Below are 21,548 nucleotides of genomic sequence, written 5' to 3'. Positions count from 1 at the left end.
GGGAAGGTAATTGATGAAGCAGATGAAGATGGTTGGCCCTAGGACACTACCCTAAGGAACTCCTGTAGAGATGTCCTGGAGCTGACATGATTGACCTCCAACAACCACAACCATCTTCCTATGTGTCAGGTATGACTCCAACCAGAGGAGTGTTTGCCCCCTGATACCCATTGATTCTACTTTTGCTTGGGCTCCTTGATGCCACAATCAGTAAATGCAGCCTTGATATCAAGGGCTGTTGCTCTCACCTCATCTCTGGAATTCAGCTCTCTTGTCCATGTTTGAAACAAGGCTGTGATGAGGTCAGGAGCTGAGTAGGCCTGGCGGAACCCAAACCGGGTGTCATTGAGCAGGTTATTGTTGAGCAGGTGCTCCTTGATAAACACTGTTGATGACACCTTCCATCACTTTACTGATGATCGAGAGGAGACTGATGGGGCAGTAATTGGCCGGTTTGGACTTGTCCTGCCTTTTGCGTACAGCACATATTTGGCCAATTTTCCACATTGTTGGGTAGATACCAGTGTCGTAGTGGTACTGGAACAGCTTGGCTAGGGGAGCATCAAATTCTGGAGCACAAGTTTTCAGTACTATTGCCAGAATGCTGTCAGGGCCGGTGGCCTTTACAGTATCCAGGGTCTTCAACCGTTTCTTGATATCACGTGGAGTGAATTGAATTGGCTGAAGACTGGTATCTGTAATGCTGGGGATCACTGGAGGATGCTGTGATGTACTATCTACCCGGCACTTCTTTGGCACTGATGTGCTGGCCTTTTCCGTCATTGAGGATGGGGATATTTGTGAATCCCTCTCCTCCAGTGAGTTGTTTAACTGTCCACGACCATTGACAAATAGATGTGATATGACTGCAGTGCTTAGATCTGATCCACTGATAATGGGATCGCTTAGCTCTGTCTATCATTTGCTGCTTTCACTTTTTGGCATGCAAGTAGCCTTGTTTTGTGGCTTCACAAGGTTGATATCTCATCTTCAGATATGCCTGGTGCAGCTCCTGGCATGCCCTCCTGCACTCTTCATTGAACCTGGGTTGATGCCCTGGCTTGATGGTAATGGTTGAGTGGAGGATATGCTGGGCCATGAGGTTACAGATTGTGCTGAAGTGCAATTCTGCTGCTGTTGATGGCCCACAGCACCTCATGGATGTCCAGCATTGAGTTGCTAGATCTGTGTGAGGTCTGTCCCATATAGTGTTGATCTGGCTTATCTAGTTCAATTTCTTGTTATTAGTGGAAGTTTCAGCATTGATAATGCCACTGAGTTTCTAGGGCAGATGCTTAGTTTGCCTCAGATAGTTTGGAGTATATTTTACTTGCCACTTGTCAACTCAAGTCGAGGTCTTGCAGCATATGGACTGATCGTTGACTTCAGGAAAAAAGCAGGAGGACATACCCCTATCTACATCAGTGGAGCTGAGGTAGAGAGGGTCGAGAGCATCATGTTCCAAGGAGTGGCGATAACCAACAATCTGTCCTGGACCTCCCAGGTAGATGTGACAGTCAAGAAGGCATAACAACACTTCTTCTTCCTCAGGAGGCTTAGGAAATTTGGCATGTCCATAAGGACCCACCCCATGTTCTACAGATGCACCAGAGAAAGCATTATATTTGGGTGCATAACAGTTTGATACGACAATGACTCTGCCCAGGACCATAAGAAAGTTATGTACACAGCCCAGGCCATCATGCAAGCCAACCTCTTACCTATGGACTCCCATCTACACTTCTTGTTGCTGTGGAAAGGCAGCCAGCATCATCAAAGACCCCTCCCACCCCAGTAATACTGTCTCCCAGTTCTAAGGAAGGGTCACTGGACCCAAAGCGTTAAACTCTGTTTTTTCTTCACAGATGCTGCCAGACTGGCTGAGCTTTTCCAGCAACTTCTGCTTTTGTTCCTGATTTCCTGCATCCACAGTTCTTTCGGTTTTTAATATCATCTTCCAACCTCTTCCGTCAGATAGAAGATACAGAAATTTAAAACATGTACCAACAAGTTTAAGAACAACTTCTTTCCTACTGTTAGCTCTGAATGGACCTCCCTAATTTTAAATCTAGTGTTGATCTTGCTTTGGTGCACCTCCTGCGCAATCATAACCCTGTATACCTCATTCTGTCTAAACACTAAAAGATCCGTACGTCCTTGTATGTTACAATCTGTGTGTACTATTCACAAAACACAACTTTTCACTGTGTTTGGGTACACGTGACAACAATAAATCAAATCGTAAACTGCTTCACTATCTGAGAAGTCACAAATGGTGCTGAACATTGTGCAGTTGTCAGGGAAGAGCCCCACTTCTAGATTATGATGGAGGAAAGGTCAATGATAGAGCAGCTGAAGATCATTGAGGCTAGGATACTATCCTGAGGAACTCTTACAGTGATGTCATGGCACTGAACTGATTGACCTCCAAAAGTACAATCACCTTTCTGTGCTAGGTATGACTCCAACCACTGGAGAGTTACCCCTGATTCCGCATACAATGAGTTTTGCTCAAGGCCGCTGATGCAAATGCAACCTTAATGGTCAAAGGTAGTCATTCTCATCTTCTTAGTGACCCTGGTGGAATCCAAACTGAGCATCAGGGAGCAGGTATTGTTGAGGAAGTGCTGTTTGGTAGCACTGTTATCAACCCCTTTGATTAATTTGCTAAACTTTGAGAGTAAACTGAAAAGGCAGTATTTGGCCAGGTTGGATTTGCCCAGTGCTTTGTGGACAGGATGTATCTGTAATCCTCTACATTGCCAGGTAGATGCCAGTATTGTAATGATACGGCAACAGATCTATGAGGATGTGGCATGTTCTGAAGCACAAGTCCTCTCAGTTCTATCGAAGGAATGTTGCAGGGCTTATAGCTTTGGCAGTATCCAGTGCCTTCAAACACTTTTATATCGTGTGGAGGATATTGAATTTGCTGGAACCTGACAGCTATGATGCTGGGAACGTTTGCAGGAGACTAGGATGGGTCTCTGGTACTTCTGGCTTCTGACAATTGCTGTAAAGGTTTCAGCCTTCTTTTTCGCACAGATCCTGGTTCTCTCATCATCAAGGATGGGGATATTTGTGGAGTCTTTTTTTCCAATGAATTGTTTAATTGTCTACCACTATTCACAACTGGGCTGCCAAGCTTAAACCTGATCCATTGCTTGGTAGAATCTCTCAGATCTGTCTACGACTGGCTGTTTATGGTGTTCTGCATACAAGTAGTCACGTTTTTTAGCTGCACCAGACCAACACCTCATTTTTGGGTGCTGCTCCTGGCATAAACTCCAACACTCGTCATTGATTCAGGCTTGAGAGGAATGGTACAGCGGAGGATATGCCAGGCTTGGAGGTTACAGTGTGTACTTGATAACAGATCTGCTGATGGCTCACAGTACTTTATGGATGTCCTCTGAGTTGCTGGATCTGTTCAAAGTCAGTCTCATTTTGCAATAAGGTGGTGCTACTACACAACATGATGGAGGATATCCTCATTGTGAATGTGGGGCTTTGGCTCTATGATGTCTGTCTGTGTGGTGGTCACTCCTGCCTGTGATGAACAGATATATAAGTAATAGGTGAATTGGTGAGGACAAAGACAAGTAAGTTTTTCTGCCTCCCTCATCAACAGCTGCAAGCCTAGTTTAGCAGCAATGTCCTTTCAAACTCAGCCAACTCAGTCAGTAGTGATGTTACAGAGTTACTCTTGGTAATGGACATTGAATTCTCCCTCACTCAAAATAGATTCTGTGCCATTACCAACTCCTGTGCATTGTCTCATTGCTGTTGAAAGTGGGTAAGTATCAGTACAAGAAGTTTCCTTGCTCATGTTTCATCTGATGCATAAGACTTCGAGGATTCCACTGAAAATGTTTGCAGACTGCGAGAAACTGACTCCCACCTGTTCACCACTATACAATTGTCTGTCCAGTTTCAGTCCCTTTCTTCGGCCTTGTAGGTAGTTTGATACAATTTAATGGCTTGCTAGGTCATTTCAGAGAACAGTCAAAATTTAACCACATTGCTGTCAGATTTGAGTCACATTGTGGCTTTCAGCCCCTTTTTATTTCTTTATTGAAATATTTTGTCTTATTAGACTCTCAGACAAAATGATGAACACCTATTAGGAGTGTTGAAGCAATTGTACATGTACCCAAGTGGTCTGGTTCTTTAGGAGAAGATGGTGTGATGGCCCAGACCATCACAGGAGCCAACCTTCCATCCATGGACTCTATTTACACAGCTCGCTGCTATGGAAAGGCAGCTAACATCACCAAAGACACATTGCACCCTGGTATTGACCTCCTACAACCTGTTCTGTTAGGCAGAAGATACAGAAACCTCAACACATGCACAAGCAGATTCAGGAACAGCTTCCTTCTGGCCATTGTCAGATTGTTGAATGGGCTCTAGCCTCAAATAATATAACCTTAATGTAACTTGTATGCCTTTAATTCTTTTTGATCTGTATATCCTTTGCTTGCTGTGATTTGCCTGTACCGCTTGTAAACAAAGCTTTTCAGTGTATTTCAGTACACATGACAATAAAATCAAAATCAAAATGCAATCATAATTTGATGTGAGATTTTACTCACGGAAAGCTTATCCACCCTGAGTTAAAATGAGCCTTTCGGTGTCCTACAGTACAGGATTTTCCATCTGTTTATTAACGCATGCTGTTGTTTATTTAATAAAACATCTTTAGTACAGGGAAATATGGCTTGGGATGATCAAACAAAATTTTAGTAGATATTAGACATTAGGAAAGGTGTGTGTGCATGTCTGCATAAATACATAGATCAGAAAACAAGGATGAGAGCTTTTAAGTTAAGGAGTTGCTTAATCAAGAGCCAAAATAAGTTCATGGGACAGAGAGAGATGGGTGAATGAGATTTAATACAAGTTAGGATATGTGCAGCTGAATTTTACATTATCCTAAATTTATGGTGAGTGAAAACAGAGGGCTGACAGGAATGCATTGAAACAGTTAAGCTAGAAATGCCAAAGGCATGGATGGTTTCAGCAGCATATGAGCTGAACCATGGGAGGAAACTGTGGGCAATGCATACATTGAAATTTCCAAGATATCTCCTGGTGAGTGAGCCTTTTAACAAGGACTGCACACTCAACATGACCTTTCATTCTTCCTCTTAACTGGCACAATATATTGTAAAATGATATTACCCTCAGTCCAAGATCCAGTTCTTTAAGGGATTTCCTGATCTCTCGTGTGAGGATGTTCATACGTTCACATTCTTGGAAACAAACAAGAATATAAGGAGTACGTTCTGCTGTCTTCGCTGTAATTTCTGTCATGTTGAATTCTTCAGGAAGTTTCTCTAAAATATCATCCAGAATACTTTTCACCTGCAACAAAACAGTCCATGATGGTTAGAACAGTGGAACAGATAATCAGCATATAAGAAGATTCAAGATATATCATTACGAACATTTAATTTCACAGAAACTTAGTTGCTACTTTTTGTCAGTGATTCAAATAATGATAAGAAATTCTGGTGAGCAAGAAACTATAGACTTTACGAATATTTTCTGTTTAACCTTCCATGTGTAATGTATGACTCTTAAACACTGAGTGTACCCTGTTGTGCATGTTATTATTTGTCTACTTTAACTTGCACACCATTAAATTAGGTTAGAGTGTGAAACTATAAATGGTATGACTGAATTGTTCCATGCTGTGCAGAAATTAGTCAATGTTTCATGTGTTAAATCAAGTTTCCCGTATGACTCAACTTGACTGCTTTGATTCTTGACAACTAAAAATTTTTGACTGCTCTTTCATATATTTATTTATATTTTAAAGTAAATTAATAACAATCTTGAGAAATAGTCTGCTCCAGACAAAGTGAATAATTGCTACAACCAGCGAGATACTTCAAGTACACTAACGCTTGCCACTCTACCTTGCCCTCTGGAATGTCCTCTCCCATCAGTTATGCTTCACCATCCTTCCTCCTTTCTATTTTCAAGTGACTCCTCAAAATCTATTCTTTGGACCGTGTTTCTATTTTCTTGAGATAAATCTCTCTTTTGCCAGGTAACTTACTCAAGACTCATCAGTGTTGTAAATATTGTAAAAAGGTAGGTGAGCAGAATCATAGATGAAGCTGAGCATAAAGAATGAAAAGTATACTTTGAAGATCGGATGGGGGTTGTATAAATTAAGTTGGTGAGACAGAGAAAAAAGTCCTGTTTTTTGAACTACATCCTATTTAAGTTAGTGGGACTCTAGCAAAAACTTGCTTTAGTTCTTAATCCAAAAGAAAAAATTACATTATAATTGTACAGTTCTACAGTGCAAAAAGAGACCATTCGGCCCATTGAGTCTGCACCTAACCTCCAAACAGCATCCACCACATACCTGTAACCCTGCATTTACCATGACTAATCCACTTAACCTGCACTTCCCTGGACACTATGGGGAAGTTTAGCATCACCATCCACCTAACCTGCACATCTTTGGACTGTGGGAGGAAACCGGAGCACACTGTAGACACCAATACTGACACTCAGAGAACATGCAAAATCCACACAGTCACCCAAGGCTGGAATTAAACCTGCGTCCCTGATGCTGTGAGGCAGCAGTGCTAACCACTGAGCCATCATGTTTCCCTAAGATCTGGGTAGATCATTCCACATCGCAATTTCCCTGTCATTTTTGTTAGCCATGTCAACTCCTTTTTCAATCCTGATATTTTAGACATATATTTCCCTTCATACACTTCAATTAATTTGCACTTAAGGCTGTGTTAGGCAGTGTGTTCCACATCACAGCCCTTTGAACGATGAAGCTTTTACTGGATTTATCTGAATTGTTTTCTCTATTTTGAGATTATTTTCTATTAGAGGGAACAAGTGTTCACTATTTGCTTTGTCATCGCCTTCATTATTTTGGACAGCTCAATCGAATCATCCCACTGACATAACAGGTCCACAGAGGATGCCATATCCCTAGCTCTGCAGTCATCCCTGGAACATTTGGACAATAAAGACACCTACGTCAGACTCCTGCTTGTTGACTACAGCTCCGCCTTCAATACCATTATCCCCTCCAGACTGATCTCAAAACTGCATGACCTTGGTCTCGGCTCCATCCCTGGCAACAGGATCCTCAGCTTTCTGACCCACAGACCGCAATTAGTGAGGATAGGTAACTGCACCCCGTTCACAATAACACTTAACACTCGAGCCCCCCCGAGAATGTGTCCTCGGCCCCTTATTGCACTCCCTGTACACGTACAACTGTGTTGCCAAATTCTGAACGAACGCCATCTACAAGTTCGCTGGTGACACCACCGTAGTGGGACAGATATCTAACATTGACGAGTCAAACTGCAGAAGGGAGATAGAGGGCTTGGTGATGTGGTGCAATGAAAACTATCTGTCTCTCAGTGTCGGCAAAACTAAAGAACTGATTATCAATTCAGAAAGAAAGGAGGAGAACATGCCCCCATCTACATCAACAGAACTGATGTCGAGACAGTAAAGAATATCAAGTTCCTTGGAGTGACGATAACTGACCACTTGCCCTGGACTTCCCATATAGATGCGACAGTCAAAAAGGCACAACAATGTCTCTTCTTCCTCAGGCAGCTCAGGAAATTTAGCATGTCCATAAGGTCCCTCACCAACTTTTACAGTTGCGCACTGAAAGCAATCTGTTTGGGTGTATAATGACTGGTATGGCCAGTGCACAGCCCTGGACTGTAAAAAACTACACAAGGTGGTGTGCATAGCCCACACCATCATGGAAGTCAACCTTCTATCCATGGGCTCCATTTACATGGCTCACTGCCATGGAAGGGCGGCCAACATCAAAGAGCTATCGCACTTCGGTAATGATGTCCTACAACCTCTTCTCTTATGCAGAAGATACAGAAGCCTGAACACATGCATGAACAGGTTCAGGAACAGCTTCTTTCTGGTCATTACCAGACTGTTGAATGGGCCCTACAGCCTCAAATAATGTGATTTTGCTAATCTCACCTAGCACACGCCCTGTGCAATGTAACCTGGATGCCTCTGTCTAAGGCTTTTTGATTTGTACATCCTTTGCTTACTATGATCTGCCTGTACCGTTCATAAACAAACTTTTTCACTGCATTTGGCACAGATGACAATAAATCAATCAATCGATCTTTAACATTCTCATAGTCCTTCACCATCAAAACTCAATCACTTCATCCTAGCTATGATTCTGAGCAATATTTTCTGGACTTTCTCCAAGAACAGCAGGTCCTTTGCGACACCAAAATAAGCAGGTTGTTTCTTTGTTTAAACTTTCTTGATACATAAGTTAGGGCATGAAACTACGGAATGACAGTGTCTGATTTTCTATTTAGATTAGATTTGAAGACAGAAAATCTGTTTGCATGTTTTCATGAATTTCTGACCACTGACCCTTGCTGTAACACCTGAGCATGGAAGCAGCACTAACATTTCTAAAACAAAAACAGAAACAGCTGGAGAAACCCAACAGATCTGGCACCATCTGCGGAAGAAAGCAAGAGTCAACGTTTTGGGTTCAGTGACCCTTCTTCAGAACTGATATTCCTAATGTGCTCTATTCTAATAGTATCTCCATGTGATACAATGACAATGCTTAGAAGATAAAATTTAGGACTGTACTTGCAATTTAATGTAGTATGAAGTGGGTAAACTGCCCTGTTCTGAAGTGTGTCTGACAGCAGCCTTCGTTGGTACAATTATAAGAGATCCAAGTGGCCCCAGATCATTTTGTAGTGAAAGAAGCACGAGGTGTTTACACTTAAAGACAATGGCATCAGCCTGTTTGCTACTGATGGTGAATCTCCAAATGTCTAGAAGTGTTAAGAATTTCAGAAATTTTCAAGTGTTCATTTGTTTCCAATGTAAAAACAAAGTTGGGGCTTGAGCACAGCTAATCACTATTTTTACCCACTGGTTCATGTTGATGATAGATTTTGAGATGGAAAGGGTGCAGAAGAAGCTAACATGACATTGGGTAACAATTTTTTTTTCAAATGCCATAGTCAAGTTATTCTGTCGGAATCTGGGATAGAAAGCAGCAAGAGATGCAAGTCTCCATCATTCAGTGTGCTAGAATGTGGCTAAAAGCTTGTATTTGGATTTAAAAGACCAAATTCATGAGGGGTTAAAAGATTCATTTAGCTTGTGATAAAGGAAACCAAAAATGCATCCTCAATCAAGTCTTCAATCTCTGCATCATCAGATGTATCCATTTCCCACTACTCCTCAAGGCAAATATTAAGGAGCATTGCTTCCTTCCTCTGCAACATCAAAGAAATGAGTGCACACGGGAGTCTCTGCCCAGGTTTGACATGAAGGTCAAATTTCCAACACTGATGCCTGAGCACCCAATGACAGTGGAGCCATTTTAGCCTCCCTCACTAAAGCTGCCATTTCAACTTCCAGCTAGGAGTATTCAATCTCTTCTGCTATGACACAATGTATGTGCTACGCGATACAGCCAACCACACAAACCCATAATGTGAAAGTTAAGCACATGGGCAAACCAGGAATATAAAGCAGATTATTTATTCCATCTGTATTAGGTCTTCACAAGCATTAAAAAAAATTAAGACTAAAACTGGGAGCAAAATTAGGCAATTTGACCCATCAATATGCTCTAACATTTGATCATGGGTAATATGTGTTTTAATCCCATCCTCCTGCCTTCCTCCCATCAGTGAATGTTCAGGGCAGTGTTCAGATTTTCTTGTAACTTGGTGAACTTGCTCATGTCTGACCTTATGATGTAGTCAGAAGTCTCACAGCAATTGGTTATGGTCCAGCAGGCTTATTTAAAATCACAAGCTTTTGGAGCGTAGCACCCTCATCAGGTGAAGTGGAGGAAAGCACACAGGCATAGCGAGCTTCTGTGTTTTCCTCCGTTTTACCTCACAAAGGTGCAGCGCTCCACAAGATTTTAAATAAACCTGCTGGATCACAACCTAGTGCTGTGAGACGCCTGACTTTGTCCACCCCAGTCCAACACTGGCATCTTCATTCACCCTGTCATAAGGTCATGATATATCTTTGATAAAGCAGCTGAAGGGCTGCTCAGTGGTGAGCACTGCTGTCTCACAGTGCCAGTGAGCTGAGTTTGATTCCAGCGTTAGGTGGCTGCGTTGAGTCTGCACATTCTCCCTGAATCTGTGTGTGTTTCCACCAGGGTGCTGTGGTTTCCTCTCACAGTTCAAAGATGAGCAGGTTAGGTCGATTGGCCATGCTAAATTGCCATGCAACATTCAGAGACATGCAGGTTAAGTAGATTAGCCAAGGTAAATGCAGAGTTATGGCTAAAGGGTGAGGGACTGGCTCCAGATGTGCTTCAGAGGTTCAGTAAACACTCAATGGGCCAAATGGCCTCTTTCAGCTTCTATATTTTATGGTCTTATGGACATCACCATCTCAGAAACCCTTACTATCAACAATCTGGCAGTTTCCATTGACCAGAAACTAAGCAGGACTTGCCATATGAATATCGGCTACAAGAATAGTTCTATGGTTAAGATGGCTGGGTCTGCGATAGTATGTTGAGGAACTCCTGCAGAAATGGCCTGGAGCTGAGATGACCAACTTCCAGGTATGGCTCCCACCAGTAATAAATTTTCCCTCTGATTCCCATTGACTTAAGCTTTGCTAGGACTCCTTGATGCCACACTCAGTCAAGTGTGGCCTTCATGTCAAGGACAGTCATTCTCAGCTCACCTTACCTCTGTAATTGAGCTTTTTTGTCCCTGTTTAAACTGAGGCAGTAATGAAGTCAGGAGCTGAGTGTCCCAGGTAGAACCTGAACTGGGCATGTGCGAGCTGGCGATTGGTAATCTTCATTTGGGATGCAGGTTGATGCTAATAACATGGGTTCACGCCATTAAGGTACTACCGTCTCAATCTTGCCTGAGGTGTTGTGCTCCTCATGTTAAATTCTCTAATAAGAAAGCAGCCCTGTGGTCCTCTGTCACCATGATGATTTTGCCTTTACCTTAGACCTTGATAGCACTTAATAATGCCTTCCATCATTTTATTTATGATCAAGAGTGGACAGATGAGGCAGTAATTGGCCAGACTGGATTTGTCCTCGTTTTTGCATACATGGGCAACTTTTCGCATTGATGCCAGTGTTGTAAGTGTGCTGGAAAGAGCAGCAAGTTCTGGTGCACACATTTCCAGTGCTTTTGCTCCATATGTAGACTTTTCAGTATCATGTGCCTTTTCTTGATAGCATGTGCAGTGAAATGAATCAGCTAAAGACTTGCATCTGTGATGCTGGGGATCTGTGGAGGATGCCAATACTGATCATCCACTCAGCTCTTCCAAAAATGGACTGTTGCAAATGCTTCAGACTTACTTTTCACACTGATGGGCTCACCTATCACTGAAAATGGGCAATATGTGGAATATCAGTCCGTTGTGAGTTGTTTAATTGTGCTTAACTATTCACAACTGAATATGGCAGATTGTCATGTTGCGGCTGTATAGGTCAGTGGTGAGGCCACTTTTGGAATACCGTGTACAATTCTGGTCACCCTTCAATAGGAACCTGACTGGACGCAGTAAAAATTCACAAGGATGTTGCTGGGACTGGAAGGTTTGAGATATAGGGACAGACTGAATGGGCTGGGGCTTTTATCTCTGGAGCATTGATGATTGAGGGGCATGGATAGGGTGAATAGCAAGGTATTTTTCCTAGAGTTGGGGGGAACCAATACTACAGGGCATAGGTTTAAGATGAGAGGGGAAAGATTGAGAAAAGGACCTGAGGAATAACATTTTCACGTAGAGGGTGGTGTGTGTATGGAATGAGCTGCCAGAGGAAGTGGCGGAGGCTGGTACAATTACAACATTTATAAGGCATCTGGATGGGTATCTGAATAGGAAGAGGTTAGGAGGCTTTTGGGCCAAATGTTGGCAAAGGGGACTCGGTCAGATTGGGATGTCTGGTTGGCACAGAGGAGTTGGACCAAAGGATCTGTTTCTGTTCTGTATAACTCCATCACCCTTTTACAATAGAACATGCCCTTTATATGTATATGTAGATGCATATGCATATGCATATGTATATCTGTATATGCACATCCTGAACAAAATCAGAGGTGTTACACTTGATCAGATTCTCTATTAAGACTAATTCCCCAGGCTTAGCAGCCCAATATCTTTCAGATAGATTTGAAAATCATTGCCAGCATTACGTTGGCCCTGACATTGGCTAATCATGTTTTATATATAAAAGTGTGCCAACTCCTTCCAAGAAAGCACTGGAAAACTCTGACACATCTTCGATGATGTCATGCTTACAGCATACAAGTCTCTCATGCATTGTTTGTCAGAGCCAGAGAATTTATCAGGAGAAAGCAGCAGTAGCGGCAAAGAACATTCATCTTTACCATGCGGCAGAAATCCCTAGATTGCGTAGCAGAATTGACTGCTGGTGCAGTTATATGCTTCAATGATATTTTGATCATGAATGACCAGGTCACAAATGTGTAGCTAACTGACCGCCACAGAAATAGAGCTACACATGTGAATGCCTGTTTTCCTGGCAGCTCTCATGGCCTCTTCATTCTACAAGTCAGTGTTGCCAGTGTTACAAAACAAATGAAAAGACTGTAGGAATCACTGTTCAGGGGCCAATAATGTGCAATGAAATGTTTACTACTAACAAAAGTGAGGTAAAGACCTGGGAAGGGAAATAAAATGACTTGCCTCAATCATGGTCTTGGTCAAGCACATCAGTTACACCAAACGTTTACACAGCTCACTTTCATCTCGGCTGGTATAGCAAGGGGTAAGATTACACTGAGATGTAACCACAACTGCCAAATGAAACCTTCCAGCAGCAATCATCCCAAGTTTAAGGTTCAGACATGTCTATGTAAGCCATCAAACTGAAAGACTCTACTCTAGTTTCCAGTTGCTGCTGTGAATAGTATACTCCTGACCTCGAGTGAAGGGGTCCTAAACAGCAAATTGGCCCAAACACCTCATGCACACAACACAGCACTGCATGGAGATAGCAAGAACTGCAGATACTGGAGTCAGAGACAATGCAGTACGTAGCCGGAGGAGCATAGCAGGCCAGGCTACATCAGAGGAGCAGGAAAATGGGGAGGGGGTAGGGAGCTGGAAAATAAGTAGAGTGAGGAGGGTTGGGACTGGAGAAGGCAGGTGGGATGGTGATAGGTGAGTGCAGGTAGGGAATGGGGAGGATTAGTCAGTGGGATGGGTGGATAGGTGGGAGAGAAGATGGACAGATTGTGTCAAGTCAGGAATGTGGGAGGAAGAATGAGTGGGGCGAGGGAAAGGTAATGGGGTGGTGATAGGTTGAATGGAGATAGGGGGTAGTGGAGAGTGGTCAGTGGGAAGGGCAACACGGACAGGTGAGGAAGAAGATGGACAAGCTGTGTCAGGTCAAGGAGGCGGGGATGAGAAGAATGTTTGGATGTGGGATGAGGCTGGGGCTGTGAAGATTTTAAAACTGGTGAATTCTATGTTAAGGCCATTGGGTTGTAGGTCGCCAAGGTGGAATTTGAGGTGCTGCTCCTCCAGTTTCCAGGGGATGTCATTGTGTCATTCAGACAAACTACCTCATATTCTGCCTTGGGAGCCTACAGCCTGATGGCCTAAATGTGGATTTTACCAGTTTTAAAATCTCTACACCCCCGGCCTCATCTCACTTCCAAACATCCCTCTCATCCCTGCTTCCTTGACCTGACACAACCTGTTCATCTTCTGCCCCACCTATCCGTGCTACCCTTCCCACTGATGAATCCCCAACTACCACCCAACTACCTTTCTCCAGCCCCACCCATCCTCACTCCTGCCTCCTTAATCCGACACAACTTGTCCATCTTCTCTCCCACCTATTTGCCCCGTCCATCCCACTGACCAATCACCACCACTCCCTACCAGCATTTAACTATCACCATCCCTACTTACCCCCAGCCCTACCCCTCCTCTCTATTTATTTCCCAGCTCCGTTCCCCTTCCCCATTTCTGAAGATGGGTCTCAACCCCAAACGTCAGCTCTCCTGCTCCTCTGATGCTGCCTGGTCTGCCATATTCCTACAGCACCACACTGTGTTGGCACAGAATTGCTGGTTCAGTTCTTCACTTGATAAAAGAGGTGTTGGGGGCTGGGAGTATGTTAGTCAGTTGCTGTGCCAGTTGGTTACTTGTCCATAACATCCTTTGCCTCAGCATCACATTTGTTTTCACTTCATTTATGTTTGCCAATTCTTCTTCAGCACATCCTGATTAACATTTATATTTGCAAAAGGCACAAACAAAATTGTTCATTGCTTTAAATGCAAAAATTTGTTTAACTGTAGATTTCCTGGGATAACAAGGTGTAGAGCTGGATGAACACAGCAGGCCAAGCAGCATCACAGGAGCAGGAAAGCTTGATGTTTTGGGCCTAGATCCGGGTCATTCTGTGTGAGGTTTGCTCCTTGTACAAAGGCAAAGCTGCTTTGATAATTTGCTGCAAAACTGGTGGTACAAGGATTTCGGGATATGATTTGGAGTTTTCGGTGGAGAAGGCAGAATAAAGACAGAAATTTTGTATTCCCAGTGAGGAGTTCAAACACCCGACAAACACATGAGAAGGCAGTAGCAAGAGGTAATGGAGGAGGCCAATGACAGATATATAGTCCCAAGAATAGTTCAATACAGCTCAATAATCTTTTATCTGCCTAAAGCAGCATTCTCAAATGCCTTCCTATCAACTGCACCACTCGCATCATCTGCTGCTTGTTACACTACTTACCCACTAACACAATCTTTATCAATCAGGACTCCTATTTAACAGCGGTATGCTTTAATTCAGCCGTGACTGCTTAATAGTACAAGCTTCATAGCCACATTTCAAAGTCTGCACACAGAAGTTGCTATTCATTCATGACAGCTATATCACCTAAGATAGACTTTGTGATAACCCCACCTGGGAAAGTGCACTGATTCACAAGACCCACTCCTGCTGGAGCCACTACACAGGTTAATAATCTGATCAAAGTACACAAAGTGCACGAATCACCTGTCTGTGATGAAAGCAGGGTCACAGAAAACACTGACTAGGTTCCAATACTTCTCTGAAACTACAGTCTATTACAAATAAATAGGTTCCAGCCACATCAAAACAAACTATGTAACCTTACAACTATCCTAGGTGAAACTCTAAATCCTTTCTTAAACCACCTTACACAGACAGTCATACACCAACAAACAAAACATTGACGTTACGGGTAGATGACAACAAACAGGTCTAACATACTATAGTTCAATCATATCACTTCACAACATTATTTGGAGGTGCCGGTGTTAAACTGGGGCAGACAAAGTCAGAAATCACATGACACCAGGTTGTAGTTCAACATATTTATTTTAAATCACAAGCTTTTGGAGTACTACTCCTTCATCAGGTGAAGGCTTATTTTCACACCTTATTTCTCCTCCCTCACTAAAACAGGTACAAGACAGCAAAATACAGAGGCTCGAGTAGTGTGTAGGAATTGCAGGGGGGATTTATAAAGCAATTAGGAGAGCAAAGAGATTTCACCAAATGAAGGAGTTGAGCTTCAAAAGCTTGTGATTTCAAACAAATTTATCTGCCTATAACCTGGTGTCATGTGACTTCTGATTTTGTTCACAGCATTAATGAGATATTCATCCCAGACCCTTTGTTCTTCAATCTCATTTTCCAAATTACTTAATTTCTCCACAGGAGGCATACATCGATTGGTGCACTAATTGTAAAAGCCTCTTACTGGTTAAAGATAACAATTACAGCAACTGAAGAAACAAAATAACTGGGGTAGGCAATGGCCTAGTGGTATTATTGCTAGACTATTAATCTAGTGTTTTAGGGACCCGGGTTTGAATCCCACCACGGCAGATCAATAATTTTAAAAAGTCTGGAATTAAGAATCCACTGAGTGCCATGAATCCATTGTCAATTGTTGGAAAAGCCAATCTGGTTCACTAATGTCCTTCACGGAAGGAAATCTGATACCCCCACCATGTCTGACCTACATGAGACTCTAGACCCACAGCAACGTGGCTGATTCTCAATTGCCCTCTGAAATGGCCTGGCAAGCCACCCAGTTGTGCCAATCACTACAAAGTCTCAAAGAAACGAAACCGGACGGACTATCTGTCATCAACCTAGGCGCCAGAAAAGACAACAGCAGAAACAGTTCTGTCAACCCTGCAAAGTCCTCCTCACTACCATCTAAGGGTTAGTGCCAAAATTGGGAAATCTGACTCACAGACTAGTTAAGCAACAGCCCGACATAGTTATACTCACAGCTTCATACCTTACAGACAATGTCCCAGACACCATCTTCACCATCCCTGGATGTGTCCTGTCCCACCGGCAGAACAGACCCAGCAGAGGGGATAGCACGGTGGTATCTAGTTGGGAGGGTGTTGCTCTGGGAGTCCTCAACATTGACTCATGAAATCTCATGGCTTCAGGTTAAACATGGGCAAGGATTACCACATACCGTCCTCCCTTAGCTGATGAATCAGTACTTCTCAATGCTGAACAACACTTACAGGAAGCACTAAGGATGACAAGGGCACAAAATGTACTCTGGGCGGAGGATTTCAATGTACACCACCAAGAGTGGCTCAGCAGCAATACTACTGATCGAGCTGGTCGGGACCCAAAGGACATGGACTGGGTCTGCAGCAGGTGGTGAGGGAACCAACAAGAGGGAAAAAACACTCTTGACCTCATCCTTACCAGTTTTACAGCTGTAGTTGCATCTGCCTATGATAGTATTGGTAAGAGTGACCATCACACAGTCCTCATGGAGACCAAGTCCCGCCTTCACATTGACAATAACTACCATCGTATTGTGTGGCACTATCACTGCGCTAAACGGAACAGACTACACACAGATCTAGCAACTCAAGACTGAGCATCCATGAAGCACTGTGGACCATCAAAAACAGCAGAGTTATATTCCAGCACAATCTGTAACGACATGACCTGACATACTCCCTACTTAACCATTATCATCAAGCCAGGGGATCAACCCTGGTTCAATGGAGAGTGCAGGAGGGCATGCCAGGAGCAGCACCAGGCATACCTGAAGATGAGGCATCTACCTGGTGAAGCTACCAAACAGGACTACTCGCACGTCAAACAGTGAAAGCAAAAAGTGACAGACAAAGCTAAGCGATCCCATTACCAATGGATCAGCTCTAAACCCTGTAATCCTGCCACATCTAGCTGTCAATGGTGGTGAACAATTAAACAACTCACTGGAGGAGGAAGCTCCATAAATATCCCGCTCCTCAATGCTGGAAGAGGCCAGCACATCAGAGCAAAAGATAAGGCTGAAGCATTTGTACCAATCTTCAGCCAGAAGTGCCAAGTGAATGATCCATCTCAGCATCCTCCAATGGTCCCCAGCATTAAAGACACCAGTCTTCAGTCAATTCGATTCACTCCACGTGATATCAAGAAACAGTTGGGGACACTGGATACTGCAAAGGCTACAGGCCCTGACAACATTCCAACAACAGTACTGAAGATTTGTGCACCAGAACTTGATGTTCCCCTAGCCAAGCTGTTCCAGGATAGCTTCAATACTGATATCTACCCAACAATGTGGAAAATTGCCCAAGTATGTCCTGTACACAAAAGGCAGGGCAAATCCAACCCGGCCAATTACTGCCCCATCAGTCTCCTCTCGATTATCAGTAAAGTGATGGAAGGCATCATAAACAGTGCTATTAAGCAGCACCTGCTCAAGCAATAACCTGCTCAGTGATGCTCAGTTTAGGTTCCGCCAGGGCCGCTCATTTTCTGATCTCATTACAACCTTGGTTCAAACATGGACAAAAGAGCTAAATTCCAGACATAAGCTGAGAGTGACAGCCATTGATATCAAGGCTGCATTCGACTGAGTGTGGCATCAAGGAGCCCGAGCAGAAGTGGAATCAATGGGTATCAGGGGCAAACACTCCTCTGGTTGGAGCCATACCTGACACATGGGAAGATGGTCACGGCTGTGGGAAGTCAATCATTTCAGCTCCAGGACATCTCTGCAGGAGTTCCTTCAGGCGGTGTGCTCGGCCCAACCAGTTTCAGCTGCTTCATCAATGACCTTCCCTCCATCATAAGGTCAGAAGTGGGGATGTTTGTTAATGGCTGCACAATGTTCAGCACCTTTCGTGACTCCTCAGACACTAAAGCAGTCCATGTTCATATGCAACAAGATCTGGACAATATCCAGACTTGGGGTGACATGTGGCAAGTGACAATTTTGCCACACAAATGCCAGGCTATGACCATCACCAATAAGGGACAATCTAACACCACCCCTTGGCATTCAATGAAGTTACCATCACTGAATCCCCCACTATCAACATCCTGGGTGCTATCATTGACCAGAAACTCAACTGGATTCACCACATAAACAGAGTGGCTACAAGAGCAGGCCAGAAGCTGGGAACACTGCGGCGAATAACTCCTGACTCCCCAAAGTCCGCCTACCATGTATAAGGCACAAGTTAGGAGTGTGATGGAATACTCGCCACTTGCTTGGATGAGTGCAGCCCCAACAACACTCAAGAAGCTTGACACCATCCAGGAAATAGCTGCCCGCTTAACTGGGACCACATCTACAAACGTCCACTCCCTCCACTACCGATGTTCAGTTGCAGCAGTGTGTATTATCTACCAGGTGCACTGCAGAACTTCACCAAAGATCCTCAGACAGCACCTTCCAAACCCACAAGCATTACCATCTAGAAGGACAAGGGCAGCAGACATATGGGAACACCACCGCCTTCAAATTCCTCTCCATGCTAATCACCATCCTGATTTGGAAATATATTGTCATTCCTTCAATGTTGTGGGTCAAAATCCTGGAATTCCCTCCCTAAGGGCATTATGAGTCAACCTACAGCAGGAGTTCTGCAGCAGTTCAAGAAGGAGCTCACCACCACATTCTCAAGGATAATTTGGGATGGGCACGAAATGCTGGCCAGCCAGCTACACTCACATCCCACAAATAATTAGAGAAAAAAGTCCTTTAGGCTTCAGCTGCATGGAAATAGCGACAGAACCTGCTCTTTCAGCAGTCCAGTCGCTTCACTCCCTTGATCACAAATACACAAGTAGTTCATCTGCCTAGGAGATAATCAAAAATTTGTCAAATTGATGTCTTCCAGCATCTAACTGGTCACAATCGCACAAACCAATCAGTAGTTGTTTGCTGCACGAAACTCAGTCTACCCACACACACAGGCACACAATGCCTTGCATCTTATTTCTCCTCCCCCACTATAACAGGTACAAAGAGAGCAAAATCACAGTGGCTTGAGAGGTGTATAGAAATTGCAGGGAGGAATTAAAAAGCAATTTGGAGAACAAAGAGGCAGTATTAGAAAACATTGGTGAGCAAGATTATTGAGAATCCCAAGACAATTCTTCAAGAATTTAAAAGTATAGAGAAAAGTCAGTGAAACAGTGGGACCTATGAGTGGTCAAGGGGGCAATACAGGCATGGAGCTGGAGGACTTTTGATACAGTGTTAAATGAGTACTTCACATCTGTTTGTACTCAGGAGGAGAGGATGCAAGGACACAATTTGAGAGGGTTGACTGTGAAGTTCTGAGCAGACTGATACGAGAGGTGATGAGGCATTTGAGATTTTGGCAGACATAAAAGTGGACAAATCTCCAGGTCGGGATGTTTTGTATCTCCAAGTCTAGATGAAGTGGCTGATGTACGTGGAAATTTTAGGAGCCCTGCTGCACATTTTCAAATCATCTTTGGCCACAGAGGAGGTGCGACCCAACTGAGCATTAGATAATGTGGTCTACCACAGGGATTGGTGCTGGGTCTCTAATTGTTTGTGATATTCATAAATGATGTATATGGGAATGTGGTTCTGAGGCGTGGTGGGGGGGTGTGAGGGTTGGGAATGCAGATGACACAAAGATTGGCCTAGGAGTTGGCAGTGAGGAAGAAGGATTTCGATTACGGGAGGATAAAAATAAATCGGAGAGTGGTCAGATGGGCAAATCAGCAGCAGATGGAACTTAACCCTGATAAAAGTGAGGTGATGGATTTTGAAAGGAGGAACAAGACATGAGAATACTCAATCAGTGGAAAGTTTCCAGTTTTGTCACCACGCAACCATGTTTCTGTCATGACAATTAAATCACACCCATGTATCTTTATTTATGCCTTAAATCACTGATCGTGTGACGAATGCTGCACGCATTAGGCAGAGTGTCATTAACTCTGTCTTTTTAACATCATTTGGCCCTCACAGCATGCACAATACTCAACACTGTTTCTCCTAACTTTTAGTCTAATTAGCATCTTTTCCACATCCTATTACATACTTTAGTTCCTTAAAATTAGGACTACCCCTCAAGTTCCCATTCACCTGACAAGTTGGTTTTAGTCCGACTAACAGCACTAGCAAATCTCCCTTTGAGGTTATCAGTCCTGGTTCTTTTAAGGTATAATCTGTCCAGCCCCTGAATTGGCACAAATGCCTCGGAAATGAGACGTACTTCCTCTTGCACCAATTCTGCAGTCATGTGTTCCATTAATTAATCATCCTGTTCTTAAGCTCACTAATAAATCATACTATTACTTTTTCCTCAGAGATAATGGGAACTGCAGATGCTGGAGAATCCAAGATAACAAAGTGTGGGGCTGGATGAATCCACATCAAGCATATGTTCACCTGCACATCCCTGCCCCTCTCTCCCTATTTATTTCAGAATCCTCTCCCCACTCCCCTTTTCTGATGAAGGGTCTAGGCCCGAAACATCAACTTTTGTGCTCCTGAGATGCTGCTTGGCCTGCTGTGTTCATCCAGCCCCACACTTTGTTATATTACTTTTTCCTCATTGTTATCTGCACCCAGAAGGAATGGATGTTCATGGAGTATAACAACAAGACTGTTTTAATTTTCACTGGATTCAATCCTCAGGATTCTGAAAATCTAATCAGGACAGACACAGCGCAATTTCAGAATCCATAAAGTCAGCTACATGAACATGTAAATGCTCTTTGACACTGGGAATAATTGTGAGGTAAACCACACCCAGTCAATTTCATTTACAGGCAGCCTTAACGACATTTAGGTTTACTGAATAAGATTTTGAGAGTTAGTTGCTGGATCAGAGTTTCAGTAATTGACCATCTTTTGCCCCCATTTTCCTTGACACCTGGACTATACTTCCCAAATTGAGTGATTCTCTCAATCAATCCAGCACTGAATCTCTTACAGGCTATTTGGTGTGTTTCTATTTGATTTTGTTATCATTGTACTAACAAAGAAAGCTTTTTACTGCACACAACTGCAGATAAATACATTTGTAATAACCTTCTATGAAATACAGTTTTGAATACTCAACAGCACTTAAGAAAATCTCATATGCATTATGATGTTGCACTAGCATGGACCACGTAAGTAGTGGCATTGTCTGGTGGTGAAAATTAAGCTGATAAATGTGAAGGCGAGTGAAATACAAAAATGGCACTTCCC

The 21,548-nt window shown here is 43.3% G+C and overlaps 1 protein-coding gene across 4 annotated transcripts in view; it reads right to left on the bottom strand.

Annotated features, from left to right (window-relative positions):
• Positions 1-21,548, bottom strand: part of LOC125461085 (dynein axonemal heavy chain 11-like) — a 466,228-nt gene that overhangs the window by 13,499 nt on the left and 431,181 nt on the right. For all 4 annotated transcript variants that reach the window (XM_059654665.1, XM_059654655.1, XM_059654658.1 and 1 more), the window contains one exon: positions 5,185-5,367. In XM_059654665.1, coding sequence (XP_059510648.1) covers positions 5,185-5,367 — 183 coding nt within the window. The remainder of the gene's footprint in view (positions 1-5,184; positions 5,368-21,548) is intronic.

Source organism: Stegostoma tigrinum, chromosome 2 (genome assembly GCF_030684315.1).
Source record: "Stegostoma tigrinum isolate sSteTig4 chromosome 2, sSteTig4.hap1, whole genome shotgun sequence".
Taxonomy (NCBI): Eukaryota; Metazoa; Chordata; class Chondrichthyes; order Orectolobiformes; family Stegostomatidae; genus Stegostoma; species Stegostoma tigrinum.
The sequence above is the reverse complement of the archived record's forward strand: the minus strand, read 5'-3'. Positions and strand labels throughout refer to the sequence as shown.